Genomic DNA, 26,061 nt, shown 5'->3' with positions numbered 1-26,061 from the left:
AGGGTCTGTGTAAAAAGGGCAGGACAGAATATAATGAGGCAAATTCTCGGGAACTGAAGCTCCATAACTACATAAGTGTGAAGCAAACAGTTTTGGGGAGTAGCAGCCCTCAAGCAAAGCAGTTGGCATGGTCTGGAACCAAACAACTGTTAAAGCTATTCTGAGGTTATGAAGAGTAATGTTGGACAGATAGGATACTCTGACATGGTCCCTTTTAATCATTTTAAACCCGGGAGTAGGATTGGAGCTGGAAATTGATTGTGTGATTTTTTTTCTCTTGGATACTGACTTGCTCATTTCAAATAAAGTGTCATTGTTTGCCTGGCAGCCTAGAAAATATGGGCCAAAGTTGTATCTGAAGGGTGAGATGTTTTAATTTGATGAGCACTTTTAGATCTGGTTTAGCTTAATGATGTTATTTATGACTTACTAGCGGTACGCAGCCACGCGTTGCTGTGGCTCAGTCTGGTTAAATGGAAAAGAAAGAAAAGAGAAAGCGCACGTTTGTAATATGTTTAATTTCACAATGCTTGTGGGTATACAATATTTTTGGTTGTTCCATTGTCTGTGCAGATATAGAGATTGTCTGGTTTGCCGACTCTAGAACACGCAACATATAATTGTCCATGTGAGAAGCAATCGGTGTCTAGATCTAAACTGCACAATTCTAAAGATTGGCCCTGAGCTTTGTTGATGGTGATTGCAAATGCCAATCGAATTGGGAATTGCAATCTCTTAAATTGAAATGGCATATCTGTTGGAATCATAGGAATGCGAGGAATTAGGACATCTTCACCTCTGAAAGGTCCTGTCAAGATTGTTGTTTCTACGACGTTGCTCATTAATTTTTTTACTGCAAGCCACGTGCCGTTGCAAAGCTTTGGCTGGTTGATATTTCGCAACATGATAATTGGCACGCCGATTTTCAATTGCAGTACGTGCGGTGGCATCCCTGGCAGATCAAGTGAATTCAAAAATTCTGCAAACATGTAACGTAAAAGATATCTAGAATCCAATGGAAGATATATGGAATAAGAAAAGTTATATCTGTGTCACTGTGGCACTGTGCAGAAGAAAGAGGTGTTTTTATTGTTTAAGCCACATTCTGTTACAGCCAGCCAGAGGGTGTTCTTCGCACGAAGGGAGTCCATGCCTGAGCTGAAGAAACCTTTTGTGCAGGAAACGGACACTTATAAAAAGGGAAACTTTTTCAAGTCACTGTAGGGTGCCACACTAAAAGGGACCTTCCTCTGTACAGGACTCTACTTCCAGGGGTGTAGTATACTGTTGCATCAAGGGATTATAGGAAGTCACAAACTGGGCGCATTGCTGTTAACATTCTTGAACATATTGCTAACTAATGGAATTGCAGCCAGTTGGAAAAGGAGGAATGGGGACACTATTCTCTCTTTGTCTATGTTTGTGTGTGTGTGTATGTGTGTGTGTAAAACAGAGAGGGAGAACAGTGGTTTTCTACATAGTTGATCTGATTTCAAACAGGGCAGAAGAATCTCTTCCAAAAAATTGGCAAGCATCTGACATATTTTTTACTTTTAAAAATAATCTTTGCTTTCTAGTATTTAGTGAGCCCTGACCTGGATGGCCCAGGCTAGCCTGATCTCGTCAGATCTCAGAAGCTAAGCAGGGTCAGCCCTGGTTAGTATTTGGATGGGAGACCACCAAGGAATGCCAGGGTTGCTGTGTGGAGGAAGGCACTGGCAAACAACCTCTGCTAGTCTCTTGCCATGAAAACCCCCCAAAAGGGGTCGCCATAAGTCGGCTGCGACTTGATGGCAGTTTACACACACACAGTATTTAGTGTGTTGCTTTGACGTCCAACAAATGGCGCTGTTTTTCAAAAAAGCATGTTTTTACCTGTGACAGGTGTGACATCTATATAATAGTAGGTATAAGGTGTGTAAAAACATGCGCGTATTCAAATGCAACGTTGTGGCGAAATTTCAAAGCAATCGGTGAAGAACTGTCGGAGATTTAAGATTTTGAACAAACAAACATTTACATTTTTATTTATATAGATATAGATGTTTGACTTAATTTTGTATAGATATATATAGATGTTTGACTTAATTTTGTTACGATCTGAGATCAGCCAGCAATAACATAATCAACACAGTCAACCCCAAATAAAAGGAAACATTTACATACAGTAAAAATTCATAGCCTCATTAAACTAATTTCCATGATACATGTGTGATTAAAGAAAAGATTTAACCAGGTGGTTCTTTATTAAAGAAGCCAAAGCACAAAATTTAGCTACCTTAAGAGTGGTTTCATTGGAATGATCTGAAAGGAGAAGGAACATATAAAATATATTGGATCTGCCTGGAAAATTGGCTAGAATTGGGGTGATGCATAAGAAATCAATATCCTTGTAAACTAACATTGCAATAGCACATGTTGAGCTGTTTCAACTGCATTAGAATGACAAGGACAGACATGCTGATAAAAGGGAGCACATGAATATCTGCCTATCAAAAGAGCTGAAAGTAAAACATTATAACAGGCTAAAGGGAATGTTGGGGAGGAACTCTGCTCTTCTCCCTGGCATGCTAACTTTCTCTGAGCAGGGAGTGGTTTTCCCCCTAAGGCCAGAGTCTCAGCTGGCTCCCATCAATCACTGGAAGCCTTTGTGAGACGAACACATGGCTGAAGCTGTTGCATTTCATAACTCCTACTTGTGTTACACATTATCGTACAAGACGAAACATGAAATGTTTACTGACTTTGAAAATCAGTTGGCTGTTCTGCATGGCCTCAAGATGAAAAGAATTGTATAGCATGTGACTAGTTAATTCCCACTTAATTCAATAGATGTAGAAGGGTGTGACTCTGCTTGGGACTAGTGGGGACTTATGCAACCAGCGTTGGTTGCTTAGAGTCTAAATTCCTACTTCACAATGAAAACAGCAACATAAGTGGGATTGCCAGGTCCCTCTTCTCCACCGGTGGGAGGTTTTTGGGGCAGAGCCTGAGGAGGGTGGGGTTTGGGGAGGAGAAGGACTTCAATGCCATAGAGTCCAATTGCCAAAGCAGCCATTTTCTCCAGGGGAACTCTATCGGCTGGAGATCAGTTGTAATAGCAGGAGATCTCCAGCTAGTACCTGGAGGTTGGCAACCCTAAACAAAAGAACCCTCCTGGATCAGACCAATGATTAGGGTTGCCAGCCTCCAGGTGGTTATAAAGAATCAACAGCACCCAAGCTCAAATATATATATATATTCACAATTCATACACACAATGCAGAAACTTCAATCAATCCAAGGTGTTAAATCATGGGTCGGTTATTTCACCATGCATTTCACAGAATGCAGACAAAATAAAGACCAAATAATATATACACATATATACACAGGTATAGAATTGTCCAAAGAAGGTTGGTTATTTCACCATATATTGTTCTTGGTAAATAAGCAAAAAACGTCCAAAACGTGAGACGGTTACTCCACCATCCGTGCCGAAAATAATTCAGGGGAACAGCCAAGGTGGAAAGAAGGAACAAAACACTTCCGGATTCGGTGTTCGTTTTGCGGATGCTTCTTCAGTTGTGAATTGGAATACTTTTATACTTAGAAATGACAATTGGGTGCACCGCACCTCCTAAATGACCAGCGTCCCCACGGATTTCTTTCTATCTCTGATAGCTGGTCAAAGTTATGTGGTGCTCACCATTGGACCAGGCTCACTTGCATAGTAAGGAACCCTCAAGGACTTGGGAGGGGGGATCTCACTTAGCTCTCCCCCACTATTTCCTCTTTCCCTTTCCTGAAAGCCCCAACAAACTGTCAGTTTTTCCTGCTTCCTAGGGTTGCCAGCTCCAGGCTGAGAAATTCCTGGAGATTTGAGGGTGAAGCAAGGTTTGAGAAGGGAGGCAATCTCAGCAGGGTATAATGCCTTAGAGTCCATCCTCCAAAGCAGCCATTTTTTCCAGGGCCATTTATGTGTGGTCAGTTTTGATCTCACACACAGCTCTTTTTTAAAATGCGACTTTAAAAATGCCTATTCATGGCCCCAACGCAAAAGGAGAAATTCCACCTCCCACTTGCCTGCTCCTTTGTTCCTGTTTGCATAGTTATTAGCTTGTGCATAGCTAACATGCTGCTATTGCTTTGCATGGTTCCTTCAGGGGATTCTTCTGTGGTGGAGCAAACACAAAACGTTGTGTTATAAGGGCTCTTAAGTAATGTGAAGCAGGTATGCACTGGCTTTGCAGTCACTTCCGGAATGACGGTTCAGCATGAAAAATTCAAAGAAATATGTGGGGAAATTCAGCCTGGAATGCGCTGCTAATTGCCATGCAAAAATGGCCCAGGGGAACTGATCTGTCATCTGGAGATTAGTTGTAATTCCAGGTTATCTCCAACCTCCACCTGGAGGTTAGTAGGTGGACCTTTTCAGGTCTAGAAAGATCTGCCTTGCCCAATCACCACTCCAGTCTCTGGATTTTAGTAACCATAGATTTGGCTGACTTCACTGTTGTGTATATGTAAAGTGCTGTCAAGTCACAGCCGACTTATGGCGACCCCAGCAAGGGGCTTTCAAGGCAATTGAGAAGCAGAGGTGGTTTGCCATTGCCTTCCTCTGCAGAGCCTTCCTTGGTGGTCTCCCTTCCAAGTCCTGACCCTACTTAGCTTCTGAGATCTGACAAGATCAGACTATACCTGCCAGCCAATGGCATGTCTGGCTTAATCATGGACTTCAAAGGTCAATACACTTTACTGTTGTTTAATCAATACACCTTACTGTTGGGTTAATATTTGTCTAAAATACAAGAACTGCGCTTTTGGGTTTTTAGCAGAATGACAGTGCAAAATATGTTAGACAAACCCTCTCTTAACCCACTCTCTCCCAGTTCAATGCCTGTGAAAGGGTTCCTGAACAAAATACCTGAGAAAGAAAAATGGCCCTTTCTGGGTGATCTAATAGAAAAGGGCAAGAGTCCAGTAGCACCTTAAAGACTAACAAAAATATTTTCTGGTAGGGTATGAGCTTTTGTGAGCCACAGCTCACTTCTTCAGATATCTGAAGGTATCTGAAGAAGTGAGCTGTGGCTCACGAAAGCTCATACCCTACCAGAAAATATTTTTGTTAGTCTTTAAGGTGCTACTGGACTCTTGCCCTTTTCTACTACTGCAGACAGACTAACACGGCTACCCACTGGGTGATCTAAGCCTTCAAAATTAAACAAATATTAGTATCTTAATCTTGACAGTGCATCTTATTATATGCACATCAATGGTACATTAAAAATTCAAGAAATAATTAGGATACTATTCTCTCATCTTTACTTTTCCTGACTGTAACTTTTTAATATCCACCCTTAGCAATTGCACTGGCAATGGGGCATCCATGTGGGATTTTTTTTGTGTGTACTTTCCTCCATCAGCTGCAATTCCCCCCATATTTTCCCCTGCTGTGCCACTGCAGGGCCCTTATTTTAAAAAATCAGTGACTGCTATTGGACCCTGATGGGGTGGAAAGGTGGAATAAAAAGGTTTTTGCAAATAAAATAGGTATAGCATTGTAAAAATCCATTAGCACAGTCTGCTACCTCCTCTGAATTCCCCTTTTACAAACAGTAAATCTCTAGCCCTTTTGTGCAGAAATATCACCACACAGATAGGTCTAGAGCCTTTTCAAAAAGTAAAGCTGTGAATGCAGAGAGACTACTATCTAAATCTAGTGGTATCTACTGGGGCTAAAGTCTTAAAATGTTATTGTTCTTTCGCTCAGTAGCAATTACTAAGTGGCAGAGAACATGGTAACTACAAGGGATTGATGGAAGGACAGTAGCGCTGATGTGGGCATGACTTTTGAAAGTGCCCACTTTGCCATCCAGATAACTTACTAAAACATTTGTACTGAGTTCTTTCCAGGAAGATCATACCAAACCAGCGAGAACATACTGAGACTGGAGAAAGCCTGGGAAAAGCTACGTTTTGCATAGCCATCAATTCGGCCTCTCCATCAAGATCTACCTGAAGAGATCTACCTGAAGTCCGGAGCCAGAACAATGACCACTCCCTGTCACACCCTGAATTCCTTTCTGGGATAGCCTGACAGCTCGCTATTCCTATCTTGTAGGTCCTCTCCACCCCTTACTTACTCACAGCTAATTAATGGCTGATATCAACTGCCAGCAAGCCTCTATTCTTCTTGAACTGCCCTAGCTCCTGACTTTTCTTTCTATAATATTCCAATACTCGAGAAGCAACCCAACCTTTGTTCGAGTGGCAATGACCAGTCATTCTCAGCCATCACCAGGCGTTGCCAACTGCAGGGAGACCATGCCTCCTCCTCCTCCCTTCCTTGGGTATAAAATATCTCCTTTTGCCACAGTAGCTGGCCGCCATTTACACAAAATATAAGCTGTACACCTGGAGTACAGTCCTTTTTCCACTACCCCTTGTGCAGCTGCCATTCTGGATCCCATTCTGCAGGAAGGTGACTATAGCTTGCTTGGGAAACTCAAACCTTTACTTTCTTAGCTCTGTGTGTGTTGGGAATTGTTTGTTTTTGTGTGTGTGTGTGTTTTCACCCTATTTGATTACTTTTAACAAAACCCTTAAAAGTCACAAAAGCCTCCTCGTTATTGGGTTGCTCTCCATCTGGCTAGCTCACCTAGGGGCCGAATTGGTTAAAAGGTCCCCTCGCCAGCTTCTTGCATAGCCCTATCTAGTCTCCAGCTAATTTCCCCAAATAAAGGAGACCTCTGGGCTTGGTGTAACACTAGAAACTGGTACATTGGAAAAACTCATAGATCGAAGAGATGAAGCCCCACTCCTCCACATGAGCGGTGAACTCTAATCTGGAGAACCGGGTTTGATTCTCCACTCCTCCACATACAGCCTACTGGGTGATCTTGGGCCAGTCACAGTGCTCTCAGAACTTTCTCAGCCTCGCCTACCTCACAAAGTGTCTGTTGTGAGGAGGGGAAGGGAAGGTGATTGTAAGCCATTTTGAGACTCCTTATGGTAGAGAAAAGCGGGGTATAAAAACCAACTCTTCTTCTTCCAAGCTACATTAATAAATGAGCATATCAGGATGAGAGCTAATTGTCTAGGTTTGTCACTCACATTTCCAAAATTATGTCAACATGTGTGAAACCTAGAAACTTTGTAACATCCTCAGAACTGTAAAAAGATCCTGTGTAGCACAAAGGTTGACTTTAAGGCTGTTTGATTTGTACAGATTATTTGTTGCTCTCTACTGTTATTTGCTGTTGAGTTATAGAGAGGAACACCCATATCTGGTCACTTAACACCTGACCACTGGAGATTCCAAGCCGCCACCTGGAATCCCTGGGAACATTAGGGGCAGGGGCAAGGACGGACACAACCATAGAGGTTCCAGATCATTCACTGACAAGCTGACATTACATCCAGATTTTTGGCCAGATGTGACATCAATGTATCTTGCAACTTTACCTCTGTTCCTACAGTTCTCCTGACGGTATGGAGACAAAATGGGTGCTGGCAGGAGAACGTCCACCAGAAGCATTTATCTTTTAAGGAAAGTCCTCTGCCTGATCCTTTTAAAGCTGACTAAACATCAGAGAGACGTTCAACATGTAGTTGTTTTTTTGCCTTACTGGAGGGAAAGGTTTTAAGAACATAAGAAAGGCCCTGCTGGATCAGACCAAGGCCCATCAAGTCCAGAAGTCTGTTCACACAGTGGCCAACCAGGTGCCTCTAGGAAGCCACAAACAAGATGACTGCAGCAGCACCATCCTGCCTGTGTTCCACAGCACCTAAGATAAAAGGCATGCTCCTCTGATACTAGAGAGAATAGGTATGCAGCATGACTAGTATCCATTTTAACTACCGTAATAGCCATGAATACCCCTTTCCTCCATGAATATGTCCACTCCCCTCTTAAAACCTTCCAAGTTGGCAGCCATCACCACATCCTGGGGCAGGGAGTTCCACAATTTAACTGCGTTGTGTGAAAAAATACTTCCTTTTATCTGTTTCGAATCTGTCACCCTCCAGCTTCAACAGGTGACCTCACGTTCTAGTATTATGGGAGAGGGAGAAAGTTATTCACATTTAATTCACATAAGGCATTCACATTTAATTCTCCTTCCCTTGATTTGACATAACAAATACTTGGATTTAATTGCCTCTCCAAAATTTGCAGCTAATCCAGAAAAGGAATGGTTTTTTGAATGTCAAAAACCTACTTAATTTCCTCTGTGGTATCTGAACCACACTGCACTACCCACAGAAACTACCTGCTCAACCAACACAAATCCTGCAGAGTTATAAAAATATGGCAGGTACTGAAAGATAGTAGAGGAATGGGTTAACATCTAAGGGTGGAACTAAGGGAAGGGCATGCAAAGGTAGGTCAAAGCGTATTGTTGCACCAGGAGCTTTCAAGGAGAACCTTTAGACATCAAGCAGTGAAGGAAGACATACTGAAAGCCTGCTGAAAACAACACAGAGGTGGTAGATCTGTCACTATGAGCACAGCAGGGAAAGTAAGTAAATTATCACTTTCAGCATGGCTTATTGAACCTAGAGGTGCATGACATTGGAAGGAAGGGAGGAAGGAACTGTGCTTTGACCAGGTGCAATAAGTTTAGCCGAGTCTGTGCTGGCCCTCTGAGAATTTTAGTTCTCTCTTTTTCAGGGATTTTATCTGGTTGCAGTTGGCTGCAACTGCTTTAGTGCACAGGTAAAAGGGCAAGAAGCCAATGGCCCTTATGACATCTGCCCTTGACGGAACCAACCAGGGCTTGAACTAACTCCTACTTTTTATGGGATTTGCTTTGTAGCCTACTATTTTAAAATGTAAAACACCTTGGGTAGCTTGACAGAAAGGCAGGATATAAATGTGGCAACAACAAAAAGCAAAAAAAAGAACCTGTGTATTAGTGTATTCTTTAGACTTGCAGTGGTTCCCAACCTTTTTTTGACCAGGGACCACTAGAACTTTTTTGTTCGGTGCAGGGCCCCCATGGTTCAAAATAAAATAAACTTAGAATAATATTTGAATATATTTTTATAATAGAGAACTTTTAATTGAAAATATTAATTTATTATGGGTTTATAACTTTGTTTCGCGGACCTTAATTTAGTTCTCGTGGACCCCTGGGGGTCCGCGGACCCCCGGTTGGGAACCAGTTCTTTGGAGCAAGGATCTCCAACCTTTTTCAGCCTGCGAGCACATTTGAAATGTGTACTGCGGCAGCCAACCACAAAGTGTCAGGGAGAGAGGTTGTGCATAACTCTTGACAGTAGCTCCTCAGCATTTCAAGCTAAGCACTGTTTAATGGAATGCCTTTAAAATTAGCATATTGTTAAAAATATTTTGTTGCGTACATACAAAAAAAGTATACCTATTAAGTTAGCTGAGGAATCCTCATTGGGCAATATCTGTCTTCATTTCGCAGGCATCTCCCACACTTTTGGCAAAAGGGAAAGAAAAAAAAAAGGTTCTCTTGGCTTCTTATCTGATTTAGATGAGCCCAGGCAGTTTCAGTCTGTGCTGTTTCTTGTGCCAAGAACAATTAGTGCCTGAAGGTGTTAACGGAGAGATTCTGGCAAGAATTTGAGCTTTTGATAAAAACATAAATGATTTGTGCAAAGAGACCAATATTTGATCTAGTGATATATTTATCAACTTCCACCTGAATGAAAAAAATCTATTCAAATTGGAAAGATCTAATGACTTTAGTAGAAGTGCTAATTAGGCATGTTAAGAATTTAAGCCATGCTGACCTATCATGTTTAGTAAAAAGGAAGACCCACTGTGTTTTTAGAATATCACTCTGCTATAAGTACAGGTAAGATCTCCGTGGAGCAGAGTGGTAAGCTGCAGTACTGCAGTCCAAGCTCTGCTCACGACCTGAGTTCGATCCCGACGGGAGTCGGTTTCAGGTAGCCGGCTCAAGGTTGACTCAGCCTTCCGTCCTTCCGAGGTCGGTCAAATGAGTACCCAGCTTGCTTGGAGGTAAAGGGAAGATGACTGGGGAAGGCACTGGCAAACCACCCCGTAAACAAAGTCTGCCTAGTAAACGTCGGGATGTGACGTCACCCCATGGGTCAGGAATGACCCGGTGCTTGCACCTTTTACCTTTATAAGCACAGGTAAGGTACTTTACATACAGCCACTGCCAGCATTACACCATATGTTATAACACAAACAAAGTTGCACTACTATATTAACCGTAATGCTAGCAAGGAAATCAACATATATGGCCAGTCAATACTCTCAAACTATTGCGTGTACTATAAATGATCAGTAATGATATGCACTCAATCCTTCAAAATTCTACAAAGAGACAAACAATTACAGGTAAGTAACAAAAATAAATGTTTACAACAAAGGCCTATTTGGAGTGCATAACGAATGGACTTTTGCTTATAATAATTTAGGATCATTGGAAATGTCATCATACCATTTGTTGTAAACATTTATTTTTGTTACTTATCTGTAACTGTTCGTCTCTTTGTAGAATTTTGAAGGTTTGAGTGCATATCATTACTGTTGATTTATAGTACACGCAATAGTTTGAGAGTATTGTCTGGCCATCCCTGTTGTTTTCATTGCTAGCATCACACCATAAACATTAGAAATGCAAAAGGCCCTACTTAGCCCCATCTACTTCTTTAAAGTGCTTGGTTGGCACCAAGAAAGGTGTTGGCAGCTGCCATGGTGCCCATGGGTACCATGTTGGTGATATCTGGTTTAGAGTGGGACATTTTTTTGAAGCTCACTGAGGGACATTGGATGAGGGACATTTTTTGAAGCTCACAAAGTGGGAACAGTCACTCTTTCACAGGATTGGGTTGCCAACTCTGGCTTGGGTGTCCCTGAAGATTGGGGATGGTGCCTGAGAAGGTCAGAGTTTGGGGAGAGGAGGGAGCTCAGTGGTGATTTCACTCTAGCACTTTTCTTGAATACTCTATAGTATACCACAGAGTCTGTGCCATTTCATCCTAGGGAACTGATCTCTGTAGTGTGGAGATCAGGTCTAATTCCAGGAGAACTCCAGGCCCCATCTAGAGGTCAGTAACGCTGCACAGGATTGTTGTGAGGATTAAATGGGCATGAGACACCCTGTAGAAGAAGAAGAGTTCGTTATTATATGCCAGCTTTCTCTACCTCTTAAGAAAGAATCGAACCAGCTCACAATCACCTTCCCTTCCCCTCCCCTCCCCTCCCAACAGACACCCTGTGAGATAGGTGGGGCTGAGAGAGTGTGACTAGCCCAAGGTCACCCAGCTGGCTTCATGTGTAGGAGCATGGAAACAAATCCAGTTCACCAGATTAGCCTCCGCCGCTCATGTGGAGGAGTGGGGAATGAAACCGGGTTCTCCAGATCAGAATCCACCGCTCCAAACCACCGCTCTTAACCACTACACCACGCTGGCCTGAGCTCCTTGAAGGAAAGTCAGGATAAAAATGTACTAAAACATAAATAAAATGGCCACCCAGATTTCAGAACACCAGTTATAAAGCCAAGGATAACAGGCCTCTAACAATGAAAAGCAGTCAATTATCCCTTCCAAAAACATTTATGGTAGTATGCTGGTATCTATCCATTATAATTTTGTCACAAAATATTCTACTCTGGTGTAATAATGTTCTTGCCACAGTGAACATATCATATAATTGCTGATTTATGCTTTACACACCTTTGGCAAAGATTTTCCTTTTTCTGCTTTCACAACTTTTTACACAACATTTTACAGTTGCCATTCTTGGTAGCATTCCAGCACTCATCTTTTGAGAAATTCCTTGCTTGTACAAGTACCTGTTCATGCAAGAATAAAGGGTGGTGGGGGGGAGAGAGACTGCAACTAGTTTGAAAGCTTTTACAGTACAGCATTTAAGAGAACAAATATTTTTTAAAGGCAGTGAGTACAGAGTAAAATCACTTGACCATAGTAAGAAGTATGGAAGTTTTGCTGGGTTAAAGGGATTCTGCAGGATCATTTATTTTGTGGATAAATGTTCTTATTGTGGACTTGCTTGTAAAATGAAATATTTTATGGACTCTGTAGATAGTCTGAATTACAGATCTTCACTAAACCCAGTTCCAATCAAGGATTATATATTCTTAAAGCAACAATACGTGAGGGAATACACCGAGGGATCTCAGAAAGCAAATTGTTTACCCTAAGAGAACAGATGCCTGTTTAGTTGAAACTACGGTTGACAACCTCCAGTTGGGGACTAGAAATCTCCCCGAATTACAACTGATCTCCCCTTAGGTTTGCCAACCTCCAGGTACTAGCTGGAGATCTCCTGCTATTACAACTGATCTCCAGCTGATAAGAGATCAGTTCCCCCGGAGAAAATGGCCACTTTGGCAATTGGACTCTATGGCATTGAAGTCCCTCCCCTCCCCAACCCCCACCCTCCTCAGGCTCTACCCCAAAAACCTCCCGCTGGTGGTGAAGAGGGACCTGGCAACCCTATCTCCCCTGGAGTAAATGGCATCTTCAGAGAACCGACACTATTGCATTATACCCTTCTGAGCTCCCTCTGCTCCCCAAACTCTGTCCTCCTCAATCTCTACCCCCCCAAATCTCCATGAATTTCCCAACCCATTGGCAACCCTAGTTGAAACATTTTATTGATAATCACCAAGTCTGGGATGTAGAAATAATCACTAGATTTAACAGGAAAGCTACTAGTAAAGAGGGAAATAAGCAGTGATACAGTGGGTTTTAAGGTGACAAACCCGAAGAGATACCTTTCCCGGCACCTTCCAAGGGTATTTAGAAAATGGGTGGGGCTATGTGAGGCTTTTGCCCAGCAGGGCTTCTGATAGCCATGCAGATTTTTAAAAAGCTGCTTCAGCAGTAGTTGCCACCACAGCACAATTTTAAAAGGCATCCTATTAAACAGAATTTCTGCTGGATATGGTGAAAAGCTACTATTAAAGTTGTACATGACCTCACGCCCTAATATTTTGCTGTTGGCCCCACCTCCTGCGGCATCCATTTTGTGGTTGCACCCACCAGACTGTGTCAGAATTTCAAAGGTGCCTGCCGACTTAAAAAGGCTGGGGACCTCTGATCTTGAACCACCCCAACAGCTTTACCTTCAAAGCGCCAAGTACTTTCCTCTTTCATTTTTGTCCCATATATAGGTAGTTAGAGCAGCACTGTGGTAAGGCAATGTAGCTCCTTTGTCACCAGAAGTAGTATCTGCTTTAAAAGCATAGGCTGCAGATAGCCAAAGAACAACCCAAAAAGAAAAGCCAAGTAATATGTTTTATGAGGACCAACCAAAATAACACAGAACTGTGTGCAAGCTTTTAAATTCTCTTCATCAGGCTGGATGTAAAAGGTAATGGTAGTCCCCTGTGCAGGCACCGGGTCATTCCTGACCCATGGGGTGACTTCACATCATGACATTTACTAGGCATGACATTTACTAGGCACAGTGATATTAAAACTGCTTTACAAATTATCCGGTATTTGAGATTTGCTATGAATAATCAGAACTATTCACACAATTACCTTATCTGCAGGCTTAGTTGGCACTGCAGTGCCCTGACCTAAACATCCACTGTCTGGGCTACAAAGAACAACAAATGCTTGTTTGACTGCAGACCTGGCTTCCCGTTTCCAGCTGGAATGGCACTAAGCATCTTTTTAACATCCAGGACAACCAGCCAATGCCCCCGATGCTAGTGTAGAGCAATGGGCTGTTCACTGATAGAACATAACATAAGAACATAAGAAAAGCTATGCTGGATCAGACCAAAGCCCATCAAGTCCAGCAGTCTGTTCACACAGTGGCCAACCAGGTGCCTCTTGGAAGCCCACAAACATGACCACTACAGCAGCATTGTTCTGCCCGTGTTCCACAACACCTAAGATATTAGGCATGCTCCTCTGATACTAGAGAGATGTTGCCCTAGGTAAGAGATTTGCCAGACTGCAGCCAGGAACCCCCAGGAGCATTTGGGGGCAGGGGCAGGCTCACAGGCATCATGGCAGCATGTGATGTCACTTCTTGCAAAAACTGGAGGTAACTTCATGATGTTGGGTCACCCAGCAAGAGGTTTTTTAGCAGAAGCTAGATGGCCATCTGTCAGCAATGCTGATTCTATGAACTTGGGCAGTTCATGGGAGGGGGGCATCTTGGCCATCTTCTGGGCACTGGGGTGTGTGTGGGAGGTAGTTGTGAGTTTCCTGCATTGTGCAGGGGGTTGGACTAGATGACCCTGGTGGTCCCTTTCAACTCTATGATTCTATCCAGCCTGCCAGTTAAGATCTGCCTCTCATAAAACAAATAAAAGTAGAGATGCCGGGCTCAAGGTAAGACTTGGGATAGGTTGGATGGAAAGAGTGATGAACCAGGGTTTATTATAAGGCTGCAACACTGGCTGACAGAGCTATGGACTGGAGTCCAAATCTAACACTGATTGCATATACAACAAATAGAGAATCCTGCCCTGTGTCAACAGCTGGTCTAGTTATATGCAGAAATGCTATTAGGCTTTCTGTTATCTTCACAGGTCATCAAATGCAAAGCAGCCGTTTGCCTGGAGGTTAAGAAACCATTTAGCATTGTTGAAATAGAAGTGGCACCACCAAAGGCACATGAAGTTCGCATTAAGGTAAGAAAGACAAACCAAAGACTCACCAAATCTCTGCTAACCAAACTACTCATCTGTTCCTGGAATAGGAGCTTGGGCAATCATCGTTGACATGAAAATAGGGGTGTTATAAGCCCATTCCTATTTTCATCTATGAAATATTAAAGGATATTATATATGTCTTTAATGTTATGCACCCATTTATAGGAAGCATAGTTCCTGGGAACACTGAGGCTTTCATAAAACTCACCAGTCATAGTTTTCATAGCTCTCCTGATTCAGAGATAAATTTGTTGCTACTAAATAAATGCTAAGAAGCATTTTGATTTTACATATTTGATGTGTTTTTTTCATCCCATCACATTCTGAAAGCTCAAGGCTCAAGGCAGGGTTACAAGAATTTCAGACCCAAATTCAAAAGATAAACTCTGACCATATGAAACTGCCTTATACTAAGTCAGACGACTAGTCCATCTAGATCAGTATTTTCATTTCTGATTGACAGCGACTCTCTAGGATCTCAGGCCAAACATTTTCTCATTGTTGGTACTTAAGATCCTATCAACCAGATACACTAAGGGCTGACTTTGGGACCTTCCACATTCAAATAATGTGTTCTAACATCGTGTCCCCTAAAATAACATACTCGAATGAAAAACAGTATCAGTAGATGACTGTTCTGTTTAAACACACAAATATGATATTTGTTTAAGTCCAACTATTAGCTCAAGAGCATGAAAATCAGCTAACACCAAGTTCAGCTGGGCATGCTTAGGGCCCCTAGATTTTGGTGGGCTTAGGCTGAACTAGAAGTGATGTGGCATGACTGAATTCATATCGTGCCAAATCCCCAGGGGTGAGGAACAATTTAAAACACAGTATTGATGGACAGAAGGAAGATGCTGGGTTGGATCCAGCAAGCGTTTTAAGATCCAGTGTGGTGTAATGGTTAAGAGCGGCTTGGTTTCCCCACTCCTACGCATGAAGCCAACTGGGCGATCTTGGGCTAGTCACCGTTCTTTCAGAACTCTCTCATCCTCACCTACCTCACAAGGTGTCTGTTGTGGGGAGAGGAAGGGAAGGAGATTGTAAACCGGTTTGATTGTCCTTAAAAGGTAGAGAAAATCGGAATATAAAAACCAACTTCTTCATCATCAATCTCAATTTGTTCTATTCCTTATTACAAATCCCATCCTGAGTGGCTTTTGTCCATGCAGGTCTGATGCTCTCCAACATATCTTTTTTAGTGGTAAAGAAGACCTCATCCTCCCTTTTTCACCAATAGAAAAGCTAATTGGACCCAAGCCAATGTCTCTTACCTACACTTACTTTCTTCCCCCCAAACTGCTTTTTAAAGCTGTGCTATCCTGACCAGTTCTAGACATGGAATCACAAGACAGGGGCAAGGAGTGTAGGCAGTGGAAAGGTTTTGCTCTTCCTCTTAGCTGCCCCAAACCAACACAAGTCTGCAGTGAAGATTTAACCTTACTCGAGCAGACTTCTGTACTCTTAACAAACAGCTAAGCTTCATGTGATTGACTTCCTTTATCTTCACTCCAGATTTTGGCTACAGGAATCTGTCGCACAGATGATCACGCTGTCAGCGGCTCACTCTACACACCTTTTCCCACTATTCTTGGTCATGAAGCAGCTGGGGTTGTGGAGAGTGTTGGGGAAGGAGTTACCAGCGTGAAACCAGGTATAGCAAAACATATGGGTACGACAAGGAAATGTAGGTTCGAAACAACAACATGACTGGCTATTCCCAGCAACTCTTTAAGCTCTATCAGGGCCAGGCAGAAGTGGTTCAACCCCCACGGTTTTGCCAACTGTAACTAACTCCTCCCCTGCAATTGAGAGCCAGCATGGTGTTGTGGTTAAGAATGGTGGTTTGGAGCGGTGGACTCTGATCTGGAGAACTGGGTTTGATGCCCCACTCCTCCCCATGCGTGGCGGAGGCTAATCTGGTGAACTGGATTTGCTTCCCCACTCCTACACACGAAGCCAGCTGAGTGACCTTGGGCAAGTCATTCTCTCTCAGCCTCACCTACCTCACAGGGTGTCTGTTGTGGGGAGGGGAAGGGAAGGTGATTGTAATCCGTTTTGATTCTTCCTTACGTGGTAAGAGAAAATCGGCATATAAAAACCAACTTCTCCTCCTTCTCCTTCTTCTTAAATCTCCTTAATAGAAAAATAGTGTAGGGGGCTGGTTTTCATTAGAGAAATTTCATTGGAGGGTGAGATCTAATCTCTTTTATGGCTAATTTTATTAGGGATGTTTTAAATAAAATATTAAACAAATAGTTTCATCCTTGAATATGCAACAATGATCATAAGGACAGAGCTGCTAACTCAGCGGGGGGGAAACAGGTTCTATAAGTTTGGTTTTGACCTCAGGACAACAGTCAGAATTTTTTATGTAAACGTTGAATTTGCGGTTAGTTGCTAGAAATGTTTTAAGTAAAACAAGACATTGTTGAGCAAAAAGTCAGCATCATAGTTTGCGCTGTGTGCACACACTAGGGTTGCCAGCCTCCAAGTACTGGAGATCTCCTGCTATTACAGCTGATCTCCAGCCGATAGAGATCAGTTCACCTGGAGAAAAGGGCCGCTTTGGCGATTGAACTCTATAGCATTGAAGTCCTCCCCTCCCCAAACTTCACCCTCCTCAGGCTCTGGCTGAAAAATCATCAGGTATTTCCCAAACTGGAGCTGGCAACCCTAGTACACACACAAGCAACAAGTATCCAGGTTGCTAAACTCAGAACACAATTTCAGCATCTGTTGTGTGAGAAGCATCAGAGTCAGGAAATGAGCTTCCCTAGAGCGACAGACTCTAATCTGGACAACCGGGTTTGATTCACTTTCCTTCCCATTGCTCCTGCTGAGCAGAAGCATTATACAGGAATGAGTAGGGCTGCCAGGTCCCTCTTCGTAACCGGGGTGGGGGGGTTTGGGGCAGAGCCTGAGGAGGGCAGGGTTTGGGGAAGGGAGGGACTTCAATGCCATGGAGTCCAATTGCCAAAGTGGCCATTTTCTCCAGGTGAACTGGTCTCTATTGGCTGGAGATCAGTTGTAATAGCAGGAGATCTCCAGCTACTACCTGGAGGTTGGCAATCCTAGGAATGAGGTGGATTATATTCTTCTTGCCATTCCCAGGAGACAAGGTCATCCCGCTGTTTGTCCCCCAGTGTGGCGAATGCAGCTCCTGCTTACATCCCAAAGCCAACCTGTGCTCCCGTCATAGGTGAGTTTCTGCTGCATCGGTAACCAAGGAACTGGTTATTTTCCTTGATCAAAAGAGCAAAAAAGCTGATTCCCCCCTCCCTCTTTTGTACCTTTAAGCTTCGCAGACGTTAGTGGAATGATGCCTGAAGGCACCAGTAGGTTCACGTACAAAGGGAAGCCGCTGCATCGCTTTGCCAGTACCAGCACCTTCACAGAATACACTGTGGTGCATGAGAGTGCCGTCGCCAAAATCGATGCTGCAGCTCCTCCAGAAAAAGTGTGTCTGATTGGCTGTGGATTTTCGACTGGCTACGGATCTGCCATCAAAACTGCACAGGTAGAGTTGAGAATGTAGGTGGGTGATCTGTGGCACACCTGGAGTCAGGAGGGCGTGGGGGCTGTGCGGCAGAGAAAGGCTACATTCCCTGACTATGATTTCGGTCTAACTCCATTTAGCCTGTGGCCAACTTGCCATTTTTAGGTCTATAGCTGCTGCACCCAGTGTGGTATAGAGGTTAATAGTGTCAGACTAGTATCCAGGGGACCCAGGTTCAAATCCCCACTTGTGCTATGGAAGCTTGCTTTGTGACCTTGGGCCAGTCACACTCTCTCAGCCTAACCTACCTCTCAGGGTTGTTGTGAGGATAAAATGGGTGGGAGAATGGTGTAAGCTGCTTTGGGTCCCCATTAAGGAGAAAGGCAGGGTATAAATGAATTAAATAATAAGATATTTACTAACAATTAGTTGACTTACAGCCCATTCCTAAGGGGGAGGGCTGCACTGATGACTGGAAGCAGCGCAGCCATGTTGCCTCCATAAGAGGTTTTCCCTCCCCACTGAGGCCAAAACCTTGCCCTGACCTGGAAAACCCCTGCAACCTCTCCATTGGGTTGCACAGGAATACTCCAGGTAAGGGAAAGGGGGCATTCCTGGGCCAAAAGGGCTTAGGAGGCCGCCCAAAGGCAGCTTCTCCCCTGGCCCAGCACAGGAAAGCCCCGGGAACACCCCTGGGAGGATGGTGCATGGAAGTGCTCCATCCCGACGCTGGCGCAAGGCTGTCCCTGGGCAGCGCTGCTGTGGAAGCATCAGAAGGATGGCGTCCACCCACCCCACCCTGCTGGCATCCATGCCACCCTGGGCAGCGTAAGTAGCACAGGCGCCAGCACAGGGGACTAGAACGTTGGGACAGCCCCTTCTTGGCCTGCTAAGGACTTTCGTCCTTTAAGCTCAGGGATGGGCTGTTAGTTATTCACACTTTGAAATCATTACACTTAGTTATTGATCATTACCATTAATACAGTTACTGTAAATGAAATCAAAAATAGCAATGAATGTGGCCTAATATTAAGTTTGAAAAACTTTCAACAAAGTTACCACGTATTCTTTTTGTGTAGCTGTGTGCATTTCCTCACTCACGGGCAGAGCAAGTCCTGCAGAGCCTACTTTCATTTTCTAGCCTTGTCCGGGTCAGAGTGGTTTGTAGAGCTGGGAGAGGCAAACAGGTACCTACAGGCAGCTTTGGAGAGCTTCAGTTGTCGGAGAAAGCTGGCTCTCCATGTGACTGTCTCTTCAGGGCCCGTCTCCCCCAGGCCTAGCTCCATAAACAGGTCTGCCCTGGACAGATTGAAATGGAACAGGAACTCAAGTATTTGCATCTATTCTTGCCCAGAGATAACTTCATCTTTGGCCAATACCTGAAGCTCCATCTTCACTAGAGTCTGTTTTCAGCTAGCCTTGCCCAGACAGGTGTGAGCAAGAACTATTTTCTTACTTTTAAATACCCGCGTCATCTATTATTCCATCTCACCTCACTTTTAACATTGGTTTGTGTAATGGGTGCCAACCACCAGATAGGGCCTGGAGTTCTCCTAGAATTACAACTGATCTCCAGACTATGGTGATCAGTTATCCTGCAGGAAATGGCAGCTCTGGGGGGCAGATTTTATGGCATCGTATCCCCACCGAGCTTCCTCTGCTCCTCAGACTCCACTCTCCCCAGGCAGCACCCTGAAATATGCAGGAATTTCCCAAGCTGGTGTTAGCAACTCTGAGTCCTATCAAAACTGACAATGTGTTCCCAACAGTTTGCTCATAATTGTTTGATTAAATTTTAATTTCACAACGGGAACTTTTAAAGTGTATGGCAATAAATAAATAAATAAATAAATAAATAAATAAATAAATAAATAAATAAATAAATAAATGAAACACCTTTCCTGCAATAAACAAGAAAACTGAACTTCATACAAATAGTTCCATGGGATAGTTTCGGGAGGGAGGCCGTGCTGGTCTGTAGCAGAAGAGCCAGATTCGAGTCCAGTAGCACCTTAGTGACTGACAAAATTTTGGGGGTATAAGCTTTTGAAAGTCCAAGCTTCCTTCATAAGATACTTGTATCTGACAAAGGGAGCTTTGACTCTCAAAAGCTTATATCTCAAAAATCTTGTTGGTCTGTAAGGTGATACAGGAATCTACCAGTTCCATGGAAGAGAAAGATCAGTTTTGCATTGGAGAAACAGTCCATCACTGAAATTCTCAAATTATGTTTTATTATCTTTATGGTGATGTAGGTGGAGCCTGGTTCTACCTGTGCCGTTTTTGGTTTGGGAGGAGTCGGTCTCTCTGTAGTCATGGGCTGCAAGGCTGCAGGAGCTTCCCGAATCATTGGGGTCGACATCAACAAGGATAAGTTTGCCAAAGCCAAAGAGCTGGGCGTCACCGACTGTGTCAACCCAAAGGATTTCGATAAGCCCATTCAGGATGTACTCGTTGAAATGACCAAAGGCGGTGCTGACTATACCTTTGAAGTGATTGGGCACACTGAAACCATGGTACGTGCATGAAGGTATCATTGTAGTGGTAGATCAACCAATCAATCTTTAATTTACAGTCGTTTGACCAAATCAAAACAACATACGATCACCATAAAACAATATTACCGTATATACTCGCGTATAAGCCGAGTTTTTCAGCCCCAAAAATGGGCTGAAAAAGCCAGCCTCGGCTTATACGCGGGTCAATACGGGGGGAGGGAGGGAGGAGGGAGGGGGGAAACTTACCGCCGTCGCCACCGCCGCCGGGCCCGTGCCGCTTCCTGCCGCTGGGAGCGGCCTGGGGCAGCCTCCTGCAGCCGCAGGAAGGCTGTCCCGGCCCCCCGGCCCCCGCCGCCATTTTTTTGGGCGGGAGGGGCCTTGGGCAGCCTCCTGCAGCCGCAGGATGGCTGCCCAAGCCCCCCCGCCCCCGCCGCCATTTTTCCTGGGCGGGAGGGGCCTTGGGCAGCCTCCTGCAGCCGCAGGAAGGCTGCCCAGGCCCCCCCGGGCCCCGCCGCCGCCGGACCCTCGCCGCTGGAGAGCCCTGTCAGGTAAGCCTGCGGGGGCGGAGGGGTTATAAGCCGACCCTCGGCTTATACGCGGGTGCCTAATTTTTCCCCATTTTTGGGGAGAAATTAGGCACCTCGGCTTATACGCGGGTCGGCTTATACATGGGTATATACGGTAATTGCTCTACTTGTAGTGGTAGATGTAAAAGAATGAAAAGAGTAATCAGGCTAGCTGATGACATCATCATCCTACACCAGTAAACCAATTTCAGCCTTGGCATCAACCCACCAGACCTTGTTCTAGTGGGGGCCCTTTCTGGTCCCACTCCAAACTTTTTTGGGATTATAGACAGTCCCCATTCCTCAGGTTCTGCGCCAATAATCTGCTGCAGTCTTCCAGGCGTTTGAAGTGTGAACTGCAACAGAATCCTACTGGAAACAGAATCAAAACAATATGGAAGTGATGCCGGTCAGAAAAGATTATTTCTGGAGAAGATTGATTTGCCTCTGTAGATGGGGGTCAGATTGTCCCTGGCTGATAAAGCAAAGAGCCTGGAGGTATTCTTGAACGTTTCTTTTCGTTTTGAAAAGCAGGTTGTGATTGGAGCTGCCTTTTTCAGCGGCACTTGGTCTATAAATAACCCCCGACACAAGGCACCTTCCCCTATTAGCAGGACAGATCCATCCCAATATGTAAACCAGTTTCCCCTCTTGATGTCCATTCCTCCTTCCATGCTGACTCATGCTTAATTTCTGGAGGATTAAATTGTTAAATTGTGGAACTCCCTGCCCCAGGATGTGGTGATGGCTGCCAACTTGGAAGGCTTTAAGAGGGGAGAGGACATGTTCATGGAGGATAGGGCTATCCATGGCTACTAGTAAAAAGGAATACTAGTCATGAGGCATACAATATCAGAGGATCATGCCTATTATATTAGGTGCTGTGGAACACAGGCAGGATAATGCTGCTGCAGTCATCTTGCTTGTGGGCTTCGTAGAGGCACCTGGTTGGCCACTGTGTGAACAGACTGCTGGACTTGATGGGCCTTGGTCTGATCCAGCATGGCTTTTCTTACGTTCTTATGGATATTTGTTTGCTTGTTATCAAAATGCCTTGTAAGAAAAAAACATCTGACACTTAAGAGCAAATCATTTTATGGTGCTAATGGCAGGTCCCCCCCCCTTCCTGGAATGATTAAAGTGCATGGCTTTGACTTTTGCCCTAGGCGGCTGCCTTGGCTGCCTGCCAGATGAATTATGGAACCAGCGTGATAGTGGGAGTGGCTCCGACATCATCCAAGGTCTCCTTCGACCCAATGCTTCTCTTCACTGGCCGCACTTGGAAAGGATCTGTGTTTGGAGGTAAGCATTACATTGTGCCTGCATTTCCAGGGGAGAAATATTACAGCAGGGTTTCCCCCGCTTACTTTTTTCATGCTCATATTTTCATGGCTGTTTTTGAGTGTATGAAGAAAAGATGACTAAGAGGGAATGAGATAAAAAAGTTTATTAAATGATGTGCAGCGTTGAGTACTTTAACACTTCATTAATGCTAGAACTTGATGTCACTAAACGAAAATAATTAAAAGGACATTCATAACAGAAAAAAAGAAAATACTTCATGCAACACGAGTCGTGTGAAAATTTAATGCCATAGGGTTGCCAACCTCCAGGTACTAGCTGGAGATCTCCTGCTATTACAACTGATCTCCAGCCAATAGAGATCGGTTCACCTGGAGAAAATGGCCACTTTGGCATTTGGACTCTATGGCATTGAAGTCCCTCCCCAAACCCCATCCTCCTCAGGCTCTGCCCCAAAAACCTCCCACCGGTGGCAAAGAGGGAACTGGAAACTCTACATGAACACCACTAGCTTAGACAGCTTTAGGGAAATCAGTGATGATTTCATGAAATCATAGAAGAGAGAACACAGAATTTCCATATCAAAGTGAAGCACGTGAGAACTAGTGGTTGGGGTGTTGCACTAGGTGCAGTGGTTGGGGTGTTGCATTAGGACCGGGGAGATCTGGGGGCAAATAGCCACTAAACTTAGAAGGTGATCTTGGGCCTACCTCTTCATGTGTGCATATTCTCGGTCTGGGAGGAAAAGTCAGAGCATGATACCTTAAACTCTAGAATTTTCCAAACGTTCGTTTTGTGTAACAAGCTCTCTTCGTGATACACACAGTTATTGGTTGAATGGGAAAACATGCATTGTCTATGCCACGCAACTATGATATGGGGAAATATGTTCCCTCAAAAATCTAGGGTCTGTTCTCATGTACCAACATGTACATGCATGGAAAATATGTGCAATCCTGTTATGTGCAGCCAGAATATCAAAACTGGACGTATGAAAAGGGCTACCTGTAATCCTTTATAGCAGCCAGTAACCCTGCACCTTATTGTGAAACAACTTCAGGCTATACATCTCTGGCAATGCAAAAGAGCTTTGACTGATTACTATTTTATGGCATTGTTATTTCAGTACTATGTACTAACCATGTACTTCCTTAACTTCAGGATGGAAGGCCAAAGAGGCTGTCCCTAAACTGGTTTCAGATTTCATGGCAAAAAAGTTCACTCTCGATCCGTTAATTACCCACACTTTACCTTTTGATAAAATCAATGAAGGGTTTGAACTGCTCAGAACAGGAAAGAGGTAAGACTCCCCTTTTGACCTTGAGCCAATCACTCACTCTTAACCTAACCTACCTCACAGGGTTGTTGTTGTGAAGCTAAAATGAGACATCCAGCTTGTGCTTTTTGGGAGAGAGGGCAGGATAAAAATGTACTCAATAGATTGGTAAAAGAACTAGACGTTTTGCAATTACATTGCAAACTGAAATCTGGTGCAATGGTCATTCCCACTCATCAAGGAATAGTAAGAACTGAAGTTCAGGGGCTCTAAACAATACTAATGGAGAATTCTCAGCACCTTCATCAGACTCAATTCCCAGAATTCGGTAGGAGAAGCTATATCAGTTATACTTCTCTTGGATATACATCAGTGTATCATGTAGAAAGGGCAAAGAAAGATGTATTCCAACAGCCCATTTACCAGGTACAGCCCCTGTTTTCTGCCCTGATAAGTCACTGCTCTAGTTTTATCCCAAAGTATTTTTGCCTTTGGGGGATGCATTTCCAGTTCCAGATGTTAGAACTGTTTCGAATTGCTCAATCCATGCTTTCATCACAGATTAGAACATGTCCCCAGGGTCACTGATCAATCTGGCAACATGCAAAAATGTTGGCAACTTCGCAGGCTGTGTAAATACACCAATGACCTCCCTCTTGCTCTAGATACGATTAGGAAAAAAAACTATCGAAATGTGGCTTTTCTTACCACTTTGTATCCAGAGGTAGTAGCTACTTTGCCTTTAACAATATTGGGGTGATCCTTTAAACTATAAAAACAACAGCAACAGAAGTAGGACCGTCTCCTTCCATATGTCCCTCGGCACCAACCACAGTCATCAGGCAGCCTTCCGCTGGCTATCCCACCACGTAGGGTGGCCCTTCTATCATCAACCAGAGCCCGGGCCTTTTCTGTCGCGGCTCTGGCTCTGTGGAATGGGTTCCCTGAAGAGGGGAGGGGGACGCTCTCCATGGGGCTCTTCAGGAGGTGCTTCAAGACCTGCCACATTTTCAAATTCAAGATAAAATAGGTCCCTAAAAACGCATGCAAAATGTGTGGAAACGCAGAGGGAGAGCGAGGCGACCTCTGACGGTTGGAAACGGCATGCATAATCAAAACAAAGACCCAAAGTAGTCGGAGGGGTGACCTTGAAGGAAACAGCCATGCATAAAAGACCTAAGTATCCCGAGAGCACAAATAGATTGAAAGGTGATGCATATGAAATGAAGACATTTGCGTAACCTTGGCCATGATCCAACCGCACATAAGAAATTTGTAATGTGTTTGATATAGTTTTGTATAATATTTATTGGAAATGTCTTTCTTTTTTTTACTGGAAACCTTTGTTGTATTAACTGAAAGTGCTAATAATTTTTTTTAAAGAAATTTGAGATGCCATTTATTTCAGTGGCAGAAGTATGCTTCTAACATCTTTGAAATCAATTGGACATGCTTAACCTTTAGCCAGTCTGTCCTTTTGTTTGTTTGTTAATGTTTAAATTTGCCATTCGATCTTAATCTTCAGAAACATTAGCTGTTCATGTTTGGACAAACAGAACTGAGTTCATCTCCCTAACTTTAAACTTTTTCTGCCATTTCAGTATTCGCACTGTCCTACTATTTTGAAGTCCATGCGGAGTCAGGAAAAATACAAGAGAGAGACCTTTGGCAGGTGAACTGCCTTGATCAATAGATTATATTCCGTGTAACCGGAAATCTATGGAAATGACTGGATTCTGCTGCATCATCAGATTTCACAGCAATATTGCCTTATCTCATAAGTCTAGTCTGAGACATTTACATTTACTTGGTGTATAACAGAAGACAACTGTAAATTCAAGTTGTATCTTATGATTAAAAGTTTCTGTGTTGAAACAAAAATACGGTCCAGTGAAGAAGCATAAAAAAAAAAAATCCCCATGAATTCCAGCATGGAAAAAAAAAAGGGGGATAATCGGTATAATGTTGACCTGGTTCTGGGGAAATAATTTAGTACCTTTTTACATTATAGTTTGCAGTTTGTAATAAAGCTTTCTCTTTTAAAATCTCACTGGCCTGACATTATTAATATGTTTCTTTTTCCATGCAGCTTTGAACATAAAAATATAAATGGGAAGAAATAATTGATACGATCCTAAAACATATGAAAAGTCCCCACGCACACACATCTATGATGTCCTCGTCAAATGTATTTCATAAGAATCTTACAGTCCATTCCTGAGCCTGGGGGCCGAAACCCCAACGCCAGAGTCCATGCCACTTGCACAGTGCAAACTGGCACAGACGCCGG

The 26,061-nt window shown here is 43.7% G+C and overlaps 1 protein-coding gene across 1 annotated transcript; it reads left to right on the top strand.

Annotated features, from left to right (window-relative positions):
- Positions 1–8,458: 8,458 nt before the first annotated feature.
- On the top strand, positions 8,459–25,502 carry LOC130482451 (alcohol dehydrogenase 1-like). Its single transcript, XM_056855164.1, has 9 exons — positions 8,459–8,501; positions 14,505–14,606; positions 16,146–16,284; positions 17,745–17,832; positions 17,931–18,150; positions 20,385–20,645; positions 22,360–22,495; positions 23,657–23,795; positions 25,373–25,502. Exons 1-9 carry the CDS (start codon positions 8,484–8,486, stop codon positions 25,395–25,397), a joined length of 1,128 nt encoding a protein of 375 aa, XP_056711142.1. The 5' UTR covers positions 8,459–8,483; the 3' UTR covers positions 25,398–25,502.
- Positions 25,503–26,061: the final 559 nt, after the last annotated feature.

Source organism: Euleptes europaea, chromosome 9 (genome assembly GCF_029931775.1).
Source record: "Euleptes europaea isolate rEulEur1 chromosome 9, rEulEur1.hap1, whole genome shotgun sequence".
Lineage (NCBI taxonomy): Eukaryota > Metazoa > Chordata > Lepidosauria > Squamata > Sphaerodactylidae > Euleptes > Euleptes europaea.
The sequence above is the reverse complement of the archived record's forward strand: the minus strand, read 5'-3'. Positions and strand labels throughout refer to the sequence as shown.

Coding starts and splice junctions, on each gene's coding strand:
- LOC130482451 (XM_056855164.1), top strand. Junction 14,607..16,145: donor CACATGAAGTTCGCATTAAG/GTAAGAAAGACA, acceptor TCTTCACTCCAG/ATTTTGGCTACAGGAATCTG. Junction 16,285..17,744: donor AGTTACCAGCGTGAAACCAG/GTATAGCAAAAC, acceptor TGCCATTCCCAG/GAGACAAGGTCATCCCGCTG.